The sequence below is a fragment of the Biomphalaria glabrata genome, chromosome 2 (assembly GCF_947242115.1).
Source record: "Biomphalaria glabrata chromosome 2, xgBioGlab47.1, whole genome shotgun sequence".
NCBI lineage: Eukaryota > Metazoa > Mollusca > Gastropoda > Planorbidae > Biomphalaria > Biomphalaria glabrata.
The window spans coordinates 43,951,272-43,965,663 of NC_074712.1; the positions used below are offsets into that span (position 1 = coordinate 43,951,272).

The 14,392-nt window shown below is 36.5% G+C and overlaps 1 protein-coding gene across 1 annotated transcript; it reads left to right on the forward strand.

The window, feature by feature from the left end:
- The first annotated feature begins 9,546 nt into the window (after positions 1–9,546).
- LOC106055121 (uncharacterized) lies at positions 9,547–14,111 on the forward strand. Its single transcript, XM_013211269.2, has 3 exons — positions 9,547–10,376; positions 12,642–12,808; positions 13,890–14,111. The coding sequence occupies exons 1-3, from the start codon at positions 10,162–10,164 to the stop codon at positions 13,985–13,987; spliced, it is 480 nt and encodes a 159-aa protein (XP_013066723.2). The 5' UTR covers positions 9,547–10,161; the 3' UTR covers positions 13,988–14,111.
- The last annotated feature ends 281 nt before the right edge of the window (positions 14,112–14,392 follow it).

Sequence of the window (14,392 nt, forward strand, 5' to 3'; positions counted from 1 at the left end):
AGAAATTGAGTTCGGGAATCCCATTTTCTCTTTTTAAATTCTTACTCTTTTGCTACCATTGGAGTGTATTTATTGTCCTTGGATCTCGCGCGTCTAAACGTTTAAGATTTGATAAACAAAGTAGGCAATACGCCTTTTAGATTATAGTTTATTTTATCTACATATGTTAATATATTGATATGTAAATGTTAATTGCAAAAAACATTAAAGGTAACATTTAACAGAATAATTTTTTAAAAACAAAAAACATTGATAAAATGTTGTTACAAAAACTCACCGGTATGTCATGTAATATTTCCTTGAGATTTAGTGAATTGCCACTAGAAAAAAAGTAAGTTCTACTTTGACGGCATTTTCAGATGAGGTTATGAAACCAATTTCATAGCGATATCCAAAAATAATTTAAGAATATTCCTGAACAATTATAAAAATCTACAATTAAAAACAAAAAAACGGTAAAGCAGCCATATGTTTTAATGGCTTCTTAGAAAAATGCATAGCTTTTTAAAAATTCGTATGATATTGTTGAAAAATTGATTAAAACTAAATTTATTTTAAAAAATATGTAACACAAATAGACTTTTTTTTTCTGTTAGAGATGAAATATTATTTCAAAATTGTCTAGTTATGTAGCTTATGAGGACATATAGAAAACCATCAGTGGTTGGACGCTACAATGACTTCATAGGTAATATAGAATAAAGAACAAATCTATTCACATTGTGAGCTATGATACACAAGAAAAGTTTAGCCCGCAATTTCATTTCTATTTTAATCTAATTATAAAACTGTAAATAAAATACAAACCCATGCCGAAAATAAGGGCATCTTTCACAATTTTCAACAGATTTGTGAAACAAAGGATGAAAAAGAAGTTAGACTTTTGTTGTAAACTAAAGTTCGCTGGATTCCGAAAGGGGTTTGTTAATGGTTATGGCTCGTTTTTTAAGCTCTTAAATATTTTTTTTTTTTTTTTTTTGAGAAACGGGAAGATTCGACGATTGGCGATGACTTAAAGCAGGCTAAAAAAATTGTTTTACTTGGTAGGCATCTAACGCAAATGAAGGAAACGAACCTCCGTCTGCTAGGAAAGAGATTGGCTTTTATTGATAATATCATTTTCTCTTTTATAGAGATATTAAATCTATTTTAAAGAGTTTTACAATCTCACATAACTTGTTTGTTGACAAATGAATTACTGCCCAATGACACCGATATCTATGCAATTCACAAAACATTGCTCTATGAAGAAATTAAGATTCGCTTCTAAAAATTAAAAAAAATATATATATAAATGACAATTATTAAACATCTGTTACTGATGTTCAAATTGAGTTGCATGAAAAAAAAGATTTACAAAACTATGTCTTCAGTAAAAAAAAATGTAAACATAGGAGGCACACTGTGGCGTAGCTAGGGTGGGGGGGGGGATTTTTGGCCCCCATTTAAAGGGAGGGGGGGGCAAATATTAAGCAAAATGCAGCGGCCCCCAAAGATGTCAAGCCCCCTAGCCCCAAACGATGAAAATTCCTAGCTACGCCCCTGGATGCACAACAGAGATGTGGCTGCATTTAAATATTTCACTAAAATTCCAAAACTGTGGTCGAAATTGGAATTATGTTTTAGCTTTTCAGTAAACATACATGGTTAACCCATAACCTAGATTTAGTGCGTAACAAAGTTAATGAATAAGCAAAGAAATAGACTGGATGTAGCCACTAGAAGAGACCTTCGCATTGCTTTGGCAAATTTAAAGCTTAAAATTTCTAATATTGTCAGACTGCATGGAGCACAAGGTTCCCATTAGCTTGATTTCTTTTTGTAGTGAATTCAGCAATAATAATATTTATATTAAAAAATAAAACTAAATTTACAAACCTAAAAACAGTAGGCCCTAATATTCAAAAAATTAAACAAAGACTATTCTTAGGATTTGAAAGAAAGTCTTTACAATTAATTTTTGTGTGTAATCACTGCAAATTATTTGACATAATTTTTGTATAACGATAATATTGGCTGTTTTTGCCTTTAATTCCGAAGATTACGGCTGAGTCCAGTGTTTCACATAACTACGCCAACCCAACTGCGACCTACATATTTTCCCGAATTTTATGCAGACAAAGCCGTTGTATGCTGGTGTTCTATTTAAGTTTTCTTTCCGTCTTTTGCTCATGTCTTCAATAATGGCTTTTCTTTGAGTTTCAAATGTTTGTCCCGCAGTTTTTGTAAGAGCTCTCCAACTGTTTCTCTCAGAGGCTATCTGCTGCATGAGAATGCTGCCAGGTACTTTTCTCTATGCCAGTGAGAGTGAAATGGCGCCTGAATAAATCTTTATAGCGCAAAAGGTTTATAGATGATAGTGAGCAATTAGATGCTATCTTGTCAAGGCTTTTGACAAAGTTCACCACCATAGTTTGCTTAAAAAATATTTTGGCATTGATGCTATTGCATATCAGTGGATTAAAGATTTTATGCTATTGCATATCAGTGGATTAAAGATTTTATGCTATTGCATATCAGTGGATTAAAGATTTTCTGATAGGGAGAGAACAAACTGTAATAATAAATGGCTCTAAATCAACACCAATAACAGTAAACTCAGGTGTACCTCAAGGAACAGTCTTAGGTCCAATACTATTTTTAATTTACATAAATGATTTACCCAATTGCATAGGCCTTAGGCCCTATAGTTCAGGAACAAAAGTCAAATTATTTACAGACGATTGCATAATATACAGAACAATAAAAACAACACAAGATACAGAAATTTTACAAAGAAATCAGATGAATTACAGAAATGGGACTCAAATAATTGGAGCATGTCTTTCCACCCAGAAAAATGTCAGTTATTAAGAGTAACAAAAAAAAAAAAAAACAACAACAAAAAAAAACAAATTAATTCCACTTATCTTATTCATGGTAAACCAGTAACACAGACTAAAAACGCAAAATACCCATTGGTGTTATAATAAATAAAAAAAACTGTCATGGAATCCCCATATTGATAAAACTATCAAAAAATCAAACAAACATTAGGGTTTAAAGAAATGTCTATAAATCAAAAAAGAAAATAAAACTAAAATGTTATTTAACCTTGGTTAGGCCAATAATATAATATATGCATCCTCTGTTTTGGGACCCCTCCACTCAAGAAAACATTTTTAAAAAACTGGAACAGACACAAAATAGAGCAGTGAGATTAATTGCTGTGTATTTGCTGTACGCACTTTTATGTATAGGGTTAGGGTTTACTGGGCGTTAGGGTTAGGGTTTGGGAAAAAATCGCCCCCCCCTTCCAAAGTTCTGGATCCGATAGTGGCCAAGAATATTAATTAAAATGAGGCTTCGGTGTGCGCACGGTTCACTTTACACGGTTATTTGTTTTATTGCCTACTTAACAGAAAATATTTGTAAAATATAACACACATAGACTATGATTATTACACATTTTTGTGATGTTTCAAAATGCTTGTTTTGTTTCCTTGATATGCACAATTATATTTTGTTTTTTATTTGTAAAGTTTTCTGATATTGGTTGAGTATCCCATATTACCCATTCACAGAGGATAATACGGGGCACACAAAGGATTTTAATTTATTCCTATAACTCAAAACGTAATGCTTCAATCTATCTGATCTTTAGTAGAAAGTTTATTTCATATATGCTGAATCCTTTCTGTATTAGCAGGTGGTAAAAATGAATCAATTATGGGTTTTATAGTATCTCATATTACACCACTTTCCCCCAAATCTTTTGCCTTCAAGATTCACTGTCGCCGTCAATGTCACCTCACGACAGTCTGTTGTCTGATTGTTTCAAGAACGGTTGCCTTAAAAACAAAAACCAGCACGAATATCTTCCACTCCCAAGAATAACTCCTCCACTGTTTCTCAGACACCCTTTTGACCAGACAACCCACATAGAGCACCAACACTTCATGTCACCTTCTGGCCCGTTCATAGGCGATAATCACTTTCAATATTCTCAGCTCTAATGGGTATATATCCTGACATTAGTTGGGGGAAAAGTAAATGCGGTTGGTTGTTGTGCTGGCCACAAGGGCCACTCTCGTTAACAGAAACAGATGACCTTAACATCATTGTGACAGGTTGGGGAAATGGATGTGTGTTTGGCGCGTTTAATGTCTAGGGGATGATTATTTTTGAAAGTATCACACACCCACCCGTCAGCATATAAATCGGGAGCAGGCACGCAACGAGACAAGCAATGAAAGATAGATACAAAGTTAAAAATGAAGAGTATTTATTTACATAAATATTTACATATGAGAATAAAAAGGGGGAGGGTTTGCATCTATCTCTAGTGAATACTATGTTTAATCATCACTCTTGCACTTAATAAGAGAGTATGTCACTTTGTCTTCTGAACTTAGCTGGTTGTCCTATTGACGTCGCAGCTGGCTGTGTCCTGGCTTGAGGTTCTGCAGCGGGAGGTGGCGCTCTAGCGGATAGAGGGATGCCGGTGATTCAGTACTTGTGGAGTCTCAATCCAAAGTTCTGATATCTGTAGTGGGCACAGTAGGGCGGGTGGCCGGCTACCGTGGGCACAAGTGTACTGCGGGCAGAGCTGATCTGCCGTGGGCAGCGTAATGAGCAGGATATGTCCAGTGAGTTGCAGAGGGTTGGCGTAGCTATGACGTCTCGCACAGATCTGAGTCTATAGGGACGTCGCACCTAATAAGTTGACAGGTGGGCTGTCGAATAGGCGGGCAAGGCCGATAGCGCCAAGTAGTAGAGTTGAGTAGATCCGCGTAGGCGGGAGTTGATACTCAATAGCAAGTAGACAAGTGATCCGATAAATAGGCAAGTGCAGCGCTGAATAGCACTAAGCACATAGGCAATTCTCGATAGCAAATACAGCGCTGAATAGCACTAAGCACAAAGGTAAATAGTCGAGGGGTGTCGAGTAGACAAATAGGCAGACACCTGAGGGAGGCTGCGAATAAATAAAGACAAGTTAGGACATGTCTCTCATGCATCTTATCGATGCCCTCGACTGAGGTGCATTCGTCAGATTGGTAACATTGCTTTAAAGCACAATGGGAAGATGATGATATGGAAAAATAGATGGCTGATAGTAGCAATATAAAATGTACATAAAAGGGGAAATAATAATATCAAATAAACAACACAAGTTGGAAGAGAGAAAGGGGGGAGGGGAGATGGGCGATGGTCAACGACCATGACGGTTTGTTTACATACGACCGTCGGCCGAGAACAATGGAGCGCGCTTGAATGGAGAGGGTGTCCGTTCAAGGGGCGCAACTCTCGTTAGAGTATAATGAGTAAAGGGGGGATAATTCATTTATCTTCTCTTCTAAACGCAGTCTCAGTGCGCTAGTAAAATTATCAAGGCGGACAGCCGAGATAAAGGAAATAAAATAAGATGTACAAATATATACATGGTTGCATCAACGATCAATTGAGCAACGCAGCAGTAATAGATTAATGCAATACTTAAATACATACATAGGACATGTTTATGTTTTCTACTTACGACAGTGAGAAATACGCAATGCACTAATTAAATATACGTGAAGTAATAAAATACACATGATAATCTCCAGTGAGAAATATGCACAGAGTAATTAAGATGGAACTTGTGATTAAGTTCGGCTTACCACCAGGTATTCCTCTAGGAGTAAAAATAAATGATATAGTCCAGACTCGATTGCTCAACGACAATGAGAAATAAGAGGGTCTGATTTGATTTGGATCTACTTTATATAGGCCTGGAAAATGCGGGCGGAAACAGAAAATGTCATAGGCTTAGAATTATCCTACACGTGGGTGAATTTGACTCGAGGTGGGAGTCGCACCTTGGAATTGTCAATGGGCGTGTTGGTCCGCGTGATCTCCTAAATCAAAGAGAGACGTGGGAGAAAGGGAGGGGGGGGGGAGAGTGACTTGCATTCCACATAAGGTGGTGTCAACTGCGCCCGTCAGACATCCTGCCGGTAAGATCAAAGAGACTGTGTGTATCTTTGCCCCGGTCAAGGGAAGATAAATCGAAAGACGTGGCCTAGTTATTTCCAATGTGGTCAACTAAGTCTAGCCTGGAGAGGAAAAGGTGGTGCGGGTGAAGAATTTGGGGGTAGGATGGGGAAATAACTAAAATAAAATAAATAGATAATGAATAATAATAATTAATGCTGTGATAAATTTGAGTGACTCTGGCAGCGAACTTTTGACTTGTCACAATCATCTTCCTCATAGATAGCAAGATCCGAAGGGGGCACTTTACTTCTATGATACAATGAAAATAATTATGTGTCTCTTGAAAGTAAAATGACCGGCCTCACCCCCCCTTCCCCGTCCTTGTGAGGCCGTCGCCGGTGCGCTTCACACTTATGAAAGTGTGGTGTCGGTCCGTAATCTATATTTGCATACTAGCATACACCAGTAAACAATACAGAACTTACAATCTGTAGCGACAGTCGCATTTTTCGCGTTTTCATACAGAAGTAGCCTACTTCACATGATTTGCACTCACAAAGTTTGCTATAACATCAAAGTTAAAGGTTTCGACAGCTTCTGCCTTATGCACTGGCGGATCCAGAACTTTGGAGTGGGGGGGGGCGATTTTTTTCCAAACCCTAACCCTAACGCCCAGTAAAACCTAACCCTATACATAAACGTGCGTACATCATAAATATAAATATATATATATTCGACATATGAGAATAAAATAAGACTGTTTCTCAATCTTCGGCGAAAAAAACAGAAAAAAAAAAGTCTTTCTCTTGCTAGCTTGGGGGTCTGGGAGAGCGCTGTAATCTTCTTAAGTGGGGTTCGGGGCGAAGCCTGACGCCAAAAGCGTTTTCTTGCATTTTTAACGGATGAAACGCATTCTCCTGACATCTACAGCTCATTATTTATCAGTGGGGTTCGGGGCGAAGCCCCGACGCCAAAAGCGTTTTCTTGCATTTTTCTCTGCAGAAACGCATTCTTATCTTATCTTATATAATACAGACGTTACTTCAAAAAAGAAGATGATTACGTCCTACGCGTCATGCATTTAGTCATGCATATTAACCAATGACTTAAATTCTGCCAAGTCACTGGTTTTCCTGGCTAGCTCAGGCAACCCATTCCATGCTCTAATAGCACTAGGGAAGAAGGAGTATTTGTACAAATTTGTCCTAGCATATGGGACGAGGAATGTGCCTTTATCTTTGTGTCTTTCAGAGTATTTTATTAAATTTTGTATTTGAAGATTATGGTTCAGTGTTTTATGTATGATTGCTACTTTACTTTTGAGCCTTCTGTCCTGAAGGCTTTCTAAATTTAGTGATTTTACTAAAGGTGTTACTCTAGTCAAATGTGAATATTCGTTTGTTATGAATCTCACTGCTCTATTTTGTGTCTGTTCCAGTTTCTTAATGTTTTCTTGAGTTGAGGGGTCCCAAACGGTGGATGCATATTCTATTATTGGCCTAACCAAGGTTAAATAACATTTTAGTTTTATGTTCTTATTTGATTTAAAGAAATTTCTTTTAATAAATCCTAATGCTTTGTTTGATTTTTTTGTAGTTTCATCAATATGTGGATTCCATGATAGTTTTTCATTTATTATAACACCTAGGTATTTTGCGTTTTTAGTCTGTGTTACTGGTTTGCCATGAATAAGATAAGTGGAATTAATTTGTTTTAGTTTTTTTGTTACTCTTAATAACTGACATTTTTCTGGGTGGAAAGATATGCTCCAATTTGATTCCCATTTCTGTAATTCATCTAATTCTCTTTGTAAAATATCTGTGTCTTGTGTTGTTTTTATTGTTATTTCATTCTTCTGACATCTACAGCTTATTTTTTATCAGTGGGTCGCCCCGACGCCAAAAGACTTTTCTTGCATTTTTTAAGGCTGAAACGCATTCTCCTGACATCTACAGCTCATTACTTATTAGTGATGATCGGGACGAAGCCCCGACGCCAAAAGCGTTTTCTTGCATTTTTCACTGCAGAAACGCATTCTCCTGACATCTACAGCTCATTATTTATCAGTGGGGTTCGGGGCGAAGCCTGACGCCAAAAGTGTTTTCTTGCATTTTTCACGGATGAAACGCATTCTCCTGACATCTACAGCTCATTACTTATTAGTCATGATTCGATTAATAATATTCAATAAAATTCTAGCGTACATTGTGAGTTATAGTCCTAAATTTATTTAACTAGAAAAATATGAGATAGAGTAAAGGTTGGAAAAAGTCGACTAGGAAAAGATTATCTGGCTTTTGAACTAATCTCAACCGTGACTGTTATATTGAAAAATTTCGTTTGAATTATAACTTTTCCAAAGCAATGTCTTTCTTAAAATAGTTATGATAAATTCATGTCAAATTACACAAACTCTGTCTGGAAAAGTGAAGGGCGGTAAAATGAAAACGATAAATTCTCGCTCCTTTTTATAATTTCTTCTATTGATTGCATTTTGCATTAAAGAATAGGGGTTTGGCGACTCGATATAAGAATTTACTTTATAGCATATATAAATTATATTAGTGACAGATTTTTGTAATTTTGTAATTTCTTACTATAATACAAAAGGAAAAAGTATTGATTTGTCCGATGGGGGGAAGGGGATTGCATGTATCGCACTTCCACCTGTTCATATTATGTAGATATTCGACTAATTTTGTTCACATACTATGATTTCTCCATAAAAGTAGGACCGCCCCCCCCCCCACTCAAAGGGTTTAGATGGGAAGGGCGGTGGAGGTATTCGCTCTTCCCCTTCCAATCGGCCAACAGGTGAACGAAATTGTACAAAGACCGGTTAAAATACCAATAACAAGTTTTAATCATATAGATATTTAATTGATTCTGTTAGCAAGCTGTGATTTCTACAAATAAATTGGACCGCCCCCCCCACTGGAAAGTTTATGGTGGGGGGGGGGGGATTGATGCCATCGCCCCCTCCCGACCCTACCAAATCGGCCAAAATACTAGAAAGGGGGGGGGGGCGAAATAATCTAAAAATAGGTTGAAATATAAATAATTAGTATATATTATTAACATAAGTAATAAATTCGCATACAAATTGTGTGAATTCTATACTATAATTCGTCCGCCCCCCCCACTCGGGGGGGGGGGGGGTCGGACAAGTGGGGGGGGGCGATCGCCCCTACCGCCCCCCCCCCCTGCATCCGCCAGTGGCCTTATGCCAGTCAGTCAAAAGCTACTTGAAAGTCTCAAATATATTAAAATCAATTTAAATTCTTATCTTATCTTATATAATACAGACGTTACTTCAAAAAAGAAGATGGTTACGTCCTACGCGTCATGCATTTAGTCATGCATATTAACCAATGACTTAAATTCAGCCAAGTCACTGGTTTTCCTGGCTAGCTCAGGCAACCCATTCCATGCTCTAATAGCACTAGGGATTGATATTATTTAATATAATACAAACGTTACTTAAAAAGAAGATGATTACGTCCTACGCTTCATGCATTTAGTCATGCATATTAAGCAACGACCTAAATTCTGCCAAGTCACTGGTTTTCCTGGCTAGCTCAGGCAACCCATTCCATGCTCTTCCCACCCTTTCTTCGGTACGTTACTGGATACTGATGATGATGTTACGCTGCTTTAATCTTTGGATATCTTGCGCACCAGTGAACATATTTCATTTGTTTGCACTTATTAGCACCTTTTGATGTTAATCAATTATGATACAGCCATAGCCTGTGAATACAGCTACTTGCTTTTAAAAATGCAATAGTTAACTCGAGACTTTTAATCAAATTACTCTTAAAACAAAACATATAGATTAATATCAAAAGCGCTCGACTGCCTTCTGTATGTTCTATAGATTTAAAGAAAAAATCAAATTATAGCCTAATTTAGTCAACCTTTAAAATCTATATTTATTTCTAGATTAAGATCTTGAATAGAAATATAATTAGTATATTAGACTATTAGTATATACTAGTCTATAGTATATCTAGAATCTAGATAGTAGGCCTATCATATTAAGATACACTGTGACTATACCATAGGCCTATATATTATAGTATTTACTAGGATTAGATGTAGATTTTGTGAAGATATCCAGAGTAGGGCCTTAAATTTGGACTTAACTTCAAAATGACATTGTTGAAGTTTTGATGATTGAGGGATTAAATTGACGTTTCACCAATGACCCACCTACCTGGAGCAGGAAAACGTTATATCACAGAGGATTTCGTGGTCCATTTGCCCACTATGACCGAGATCCCAAATCCCAATTTACCCATTAGACACATGAAAAGAAGAGCCAAACCTTTCGATCCTTTGACTGGCCTGAAATTACCGCCATCTCAAACAACAACAGAAGACTGGACTTATGTGCCCCGTCCGAGATATCCACACTTGTGAGTAAGGCTAATAGTAAGGCTTCTGTAACATGTCAAGTACCAGTGCGTAGTCTACTTAGTACTTTTAATCACTGACACACTTTCACATGACAATCTATATTACACTATGCGCTGATTTCTTAATAAAGTATTCGGCCAGAGACCGCAGTAACATATTGCGCAATAGGGGGACCTATGTGCATTGCAAGCAAGCGGCCAAAAATTTATTCCAAGGTTACCTTTGTTTATTTATTTATAAAACCACATGCATTTTTAATCAGTGTTCAGCTCAGTCTTAATTTAGTAGTTAAAGATTCCGCAAAACTACTTCAAAATCGTAGGCCCCTATTAGATAAATTATATTGTTCAAGAGCCAGGCTTTGCTCTGCATGATTGCATTCAATTAGAGATTGGACATTTTGATAACAAAACTATTAAAATTCACTTTGCAACCTTTAGCTGAAACAAGATTGGAAAGACGAATAGTCTCACCACGTGCCTACATTAGTGGAGCTGGGGCTAAGTGAAAACGTACATATTTACGAAAGGCATGAATAGGTCTACTCAAGCTGCGTGGTGGACTTGGTAGTAAACTAGACATTTGAAATGTAGCTCTTGTGCTTCTGCTTTCTCCTTGTTATGTTTGAGGGTTCTGATAACTAGTCCTATATTTATCTATTCCTATTCTAGCCTCATGATAAAAATGTTATTGACACTGAAAACAATTTTAAACAAGAAGAACATTTTGTTAAAAAACTTATACGAAGTGTAGTTCTAATTGTAAAAACTAGTTTGGATCAGTCATGTAATTAAGTTTTTAATAGATCTAGACCAGGAGTGGGCAACCTTTTTCTTTTGAGGACCGCATAATTAGTTTAGTTTCCAAATCTTCAAGCACTTATCTTGTTGCCCGCTGTTCGTAATTTGCCCACCCCTGAATCTAGACCAACAACAATAAGCTGAATAAGTTTGTGCGATTAGAAAGTTTTACCAATTCGTTTAGCGCTATTTCATACTTTTAACTTTCTCATTACATTATGATTCTATCTCTTATATGGACCAGTTGGGAAGATGGGGGGGGGGGGGGGGGAGAAACGGACATCCGGGTGAATTCAACCATCATCGTTTTTAAAAGCATTTCTAAAAAAATAAATGAGAACGACGTGAATTCAAACTCGTGACTCAAGCCTCATCAAGCCGACATTCTAACCACTCAGCTAGTGAGGTGGGCATGAAAATAGAAAATTATGTGCAGCAAAGAAATCTATAACATCAACTACATCGATACTTTCTAGTATTGTTTGTTTCAAACTTACTTTAAAGCCAATCAAGGGGACTAATTCCGTTTATACCATCACTTCTGTCAAGTACTAAATTTCTTTCCCTTGCTCGAGATACCAAACAAAGTAATTAATTACCAATATTTAATTAACTAATTAGTCTTTTTTTTTTCATTGATTCTTGTTTTGGCATGTAAAAAGAATAATTGTGAAAATTTGATAAGAAATAGGGTTTCGGAGAAATAACGTGTACAAACTTTTGACCTAACAGACAAAACAGAGTGAGTTAATTGTTATAAGCTATATGTAAAATCTTGGTATGTAACATACTCTATAAAACAACAACCGCATTAAATGATAGATTTGAAATGTTAATAGAACATACGGACATTTGATAAATCTGATACAAAATAAGTAGCGTTAAACGAAGACTATCAAAAACAATCATTTAGATTTTAGATATGTATTTTAAATTTTGAAATGGGTTCCGTTGAAGTACTGGTCCTGTAGGAGGTGTAGGCCTACTCCAACAACAACTATAGTCACAAAGTTTCGCTATTTCTTCCCTAAAAAAATTGTTGTATGTCCTGATTGAGTCCCCAACCAATCAGAGGCCCTAGGCCCTAGAGGTTGACTAGTTTGCCTATGCCTATATAAGGCCAGCCCTGCATCAACTTAAACTCATTTGGATTTTATAAGGTCTTGGAGTTGCGGATTCACTGGCCTCTAGGCTTAACCACAATAATTTATTTAAAAAGTCAAGTGTCAAGTCTCGTGCAGTGTAGAGTTTAGAGTGAAATTCAAAATTTGTGCGCGGAAAAAGTCTAGAAAAATTCATAGACACCTCGAAACAGTTTGTCTTATGTAAGTTTATCATGTACTAAGTCTTAGTTAAAAACAACAACACAACTAGGCCTATATGTCTTAATATAGCGTCATGACAGCCTTACTGAAGGTTATGTAGTAAGTAGATCATTAATATAATTTATACTTTCTCCCAAAGCTCTCTTGAATCCTGCCCAATGAGACGCTACTGCATGGGAATCGCATACAATGTACCGAAATCACTAGCGAGAAATATCTGCTCCCCAGAGGATCCAGATCCGAGAGTTTTACCGTATGGTCTCCCACGGGAAACATTCGACGTCAGACGAAGAGCGAACTGGTTCGGTGAGCAAACAAATAAAGGCCATGGCTTAACTTGCAATTACTTAAAATACTAGATTTATATGCCACGCATAATTACTGCAATTCGGAGCTGCAGAAATGCGTTATCGACATGGACACAAGTGGCGCGTAACTGCGAAACACGTGACATAACTTTTTCTATACAATGATTTATATTGCAGAATGTGAACAAATCACACATGTTGAGTTAGAGAAACTTTTCTCATTTTAATACTTACAAATATATTTTTTATGCTAAGCTAAAAATTTACCTAGCTTAAGCCTGTGACCTTATGTGTGTTTATAAAAGCTGATATAAATCTTTTCTCTTTTTAGCGGGAAAAAGCAAAATGTCCGTCTGTCACTCTCAGATCTCAAAAACTAGAAGAGATATGAAAAATATTATTTCACCATGCGATGCGGCTTGAAAAGTTTAGGTGCAACGGCTACTTTAGGTTTTCTAAAAGCATACCTTTTAATTTATAAAATTAATTATGCAAGCGATTGTTTTCATAAAAAATACACCAATTCTAAAACAATTACGTAAATGTAAGGGAAGCAATGTTCTAATATGTTTACAAAGTACGACAATATATTTGTATTTTAAGTATCACTAACTCGAATATAGTTATAAGATTTATTAGAAATGTTCACAACAAATATAAATATTAGTTAAAGGTGTCTTTTCTGGTCAACTAGCTGCTAACCAGTTTGTTATAAAGTTAACAGGAATGCCTGGTCGTGCGGTTAGCGTGCTGGAGTGATTATCTCGACGGTCCCGAGTTCATACCCAGCTCGCTGCCATCCCCCGTCGTCCAGCGGGAGGTTTGGACAAGGAAGTTAATTATTTTTAAATTTGAAAGAGCATCCGAAACATGTAAGACATTTTTTTTTTACAAAGGCAAATAAATCTTTTAAACATTATTACTTTTGACAATCAAAATAAAATTACGTCTTGAATATTCCCTGCGAATAGGCGGATACGACAGGAATCCGACGGGGCCGTCTCTGAGTTTGTGTAATAACACAAACTCTCTTTGTAATCTTGTTATAATTTCTTTTTTATAATTTCTTTGTTTGGCAGATTACTGGAAAGAAGATCACTGTCAGTACGCTGGTGCTTATCAAAACTGGGAGAACACATTTGGCGCGAAGTATTTTTACACGGATCCACTTTGTTGAATCTTATCGTGTGCCACAAACGTTCAGATGAAAACTATGCAACTTTGAACTATTGTATTGAGAGCTTGCACTCAAAGCAGGTGAAACATTGAAACACAGATTAAACTCCCGTGGTCGTAGCACATGTTCAACTACTTTGTTTTCTTTAATATTGAACATTTGTTAATTGTTGTTACAACATAAGGCAGTCAAATCAAAGGAAAGCTAATTTAGAGCAGAAAAAAAAAACACATCATAAAGCTAAGAAAGTAAAACTAATTATAGGACAGAAAGATAGTTAGGCTACTCGTATGATGCTGGGAAAATTACAGGGAAGTGCTTTTGAAGATGTGGTCAGCTGCGTAACAAGGCTACAATTGGAGCAGAAAGGTTAAGTACATCAGATTTTTTTTTTGTATCAGAGAT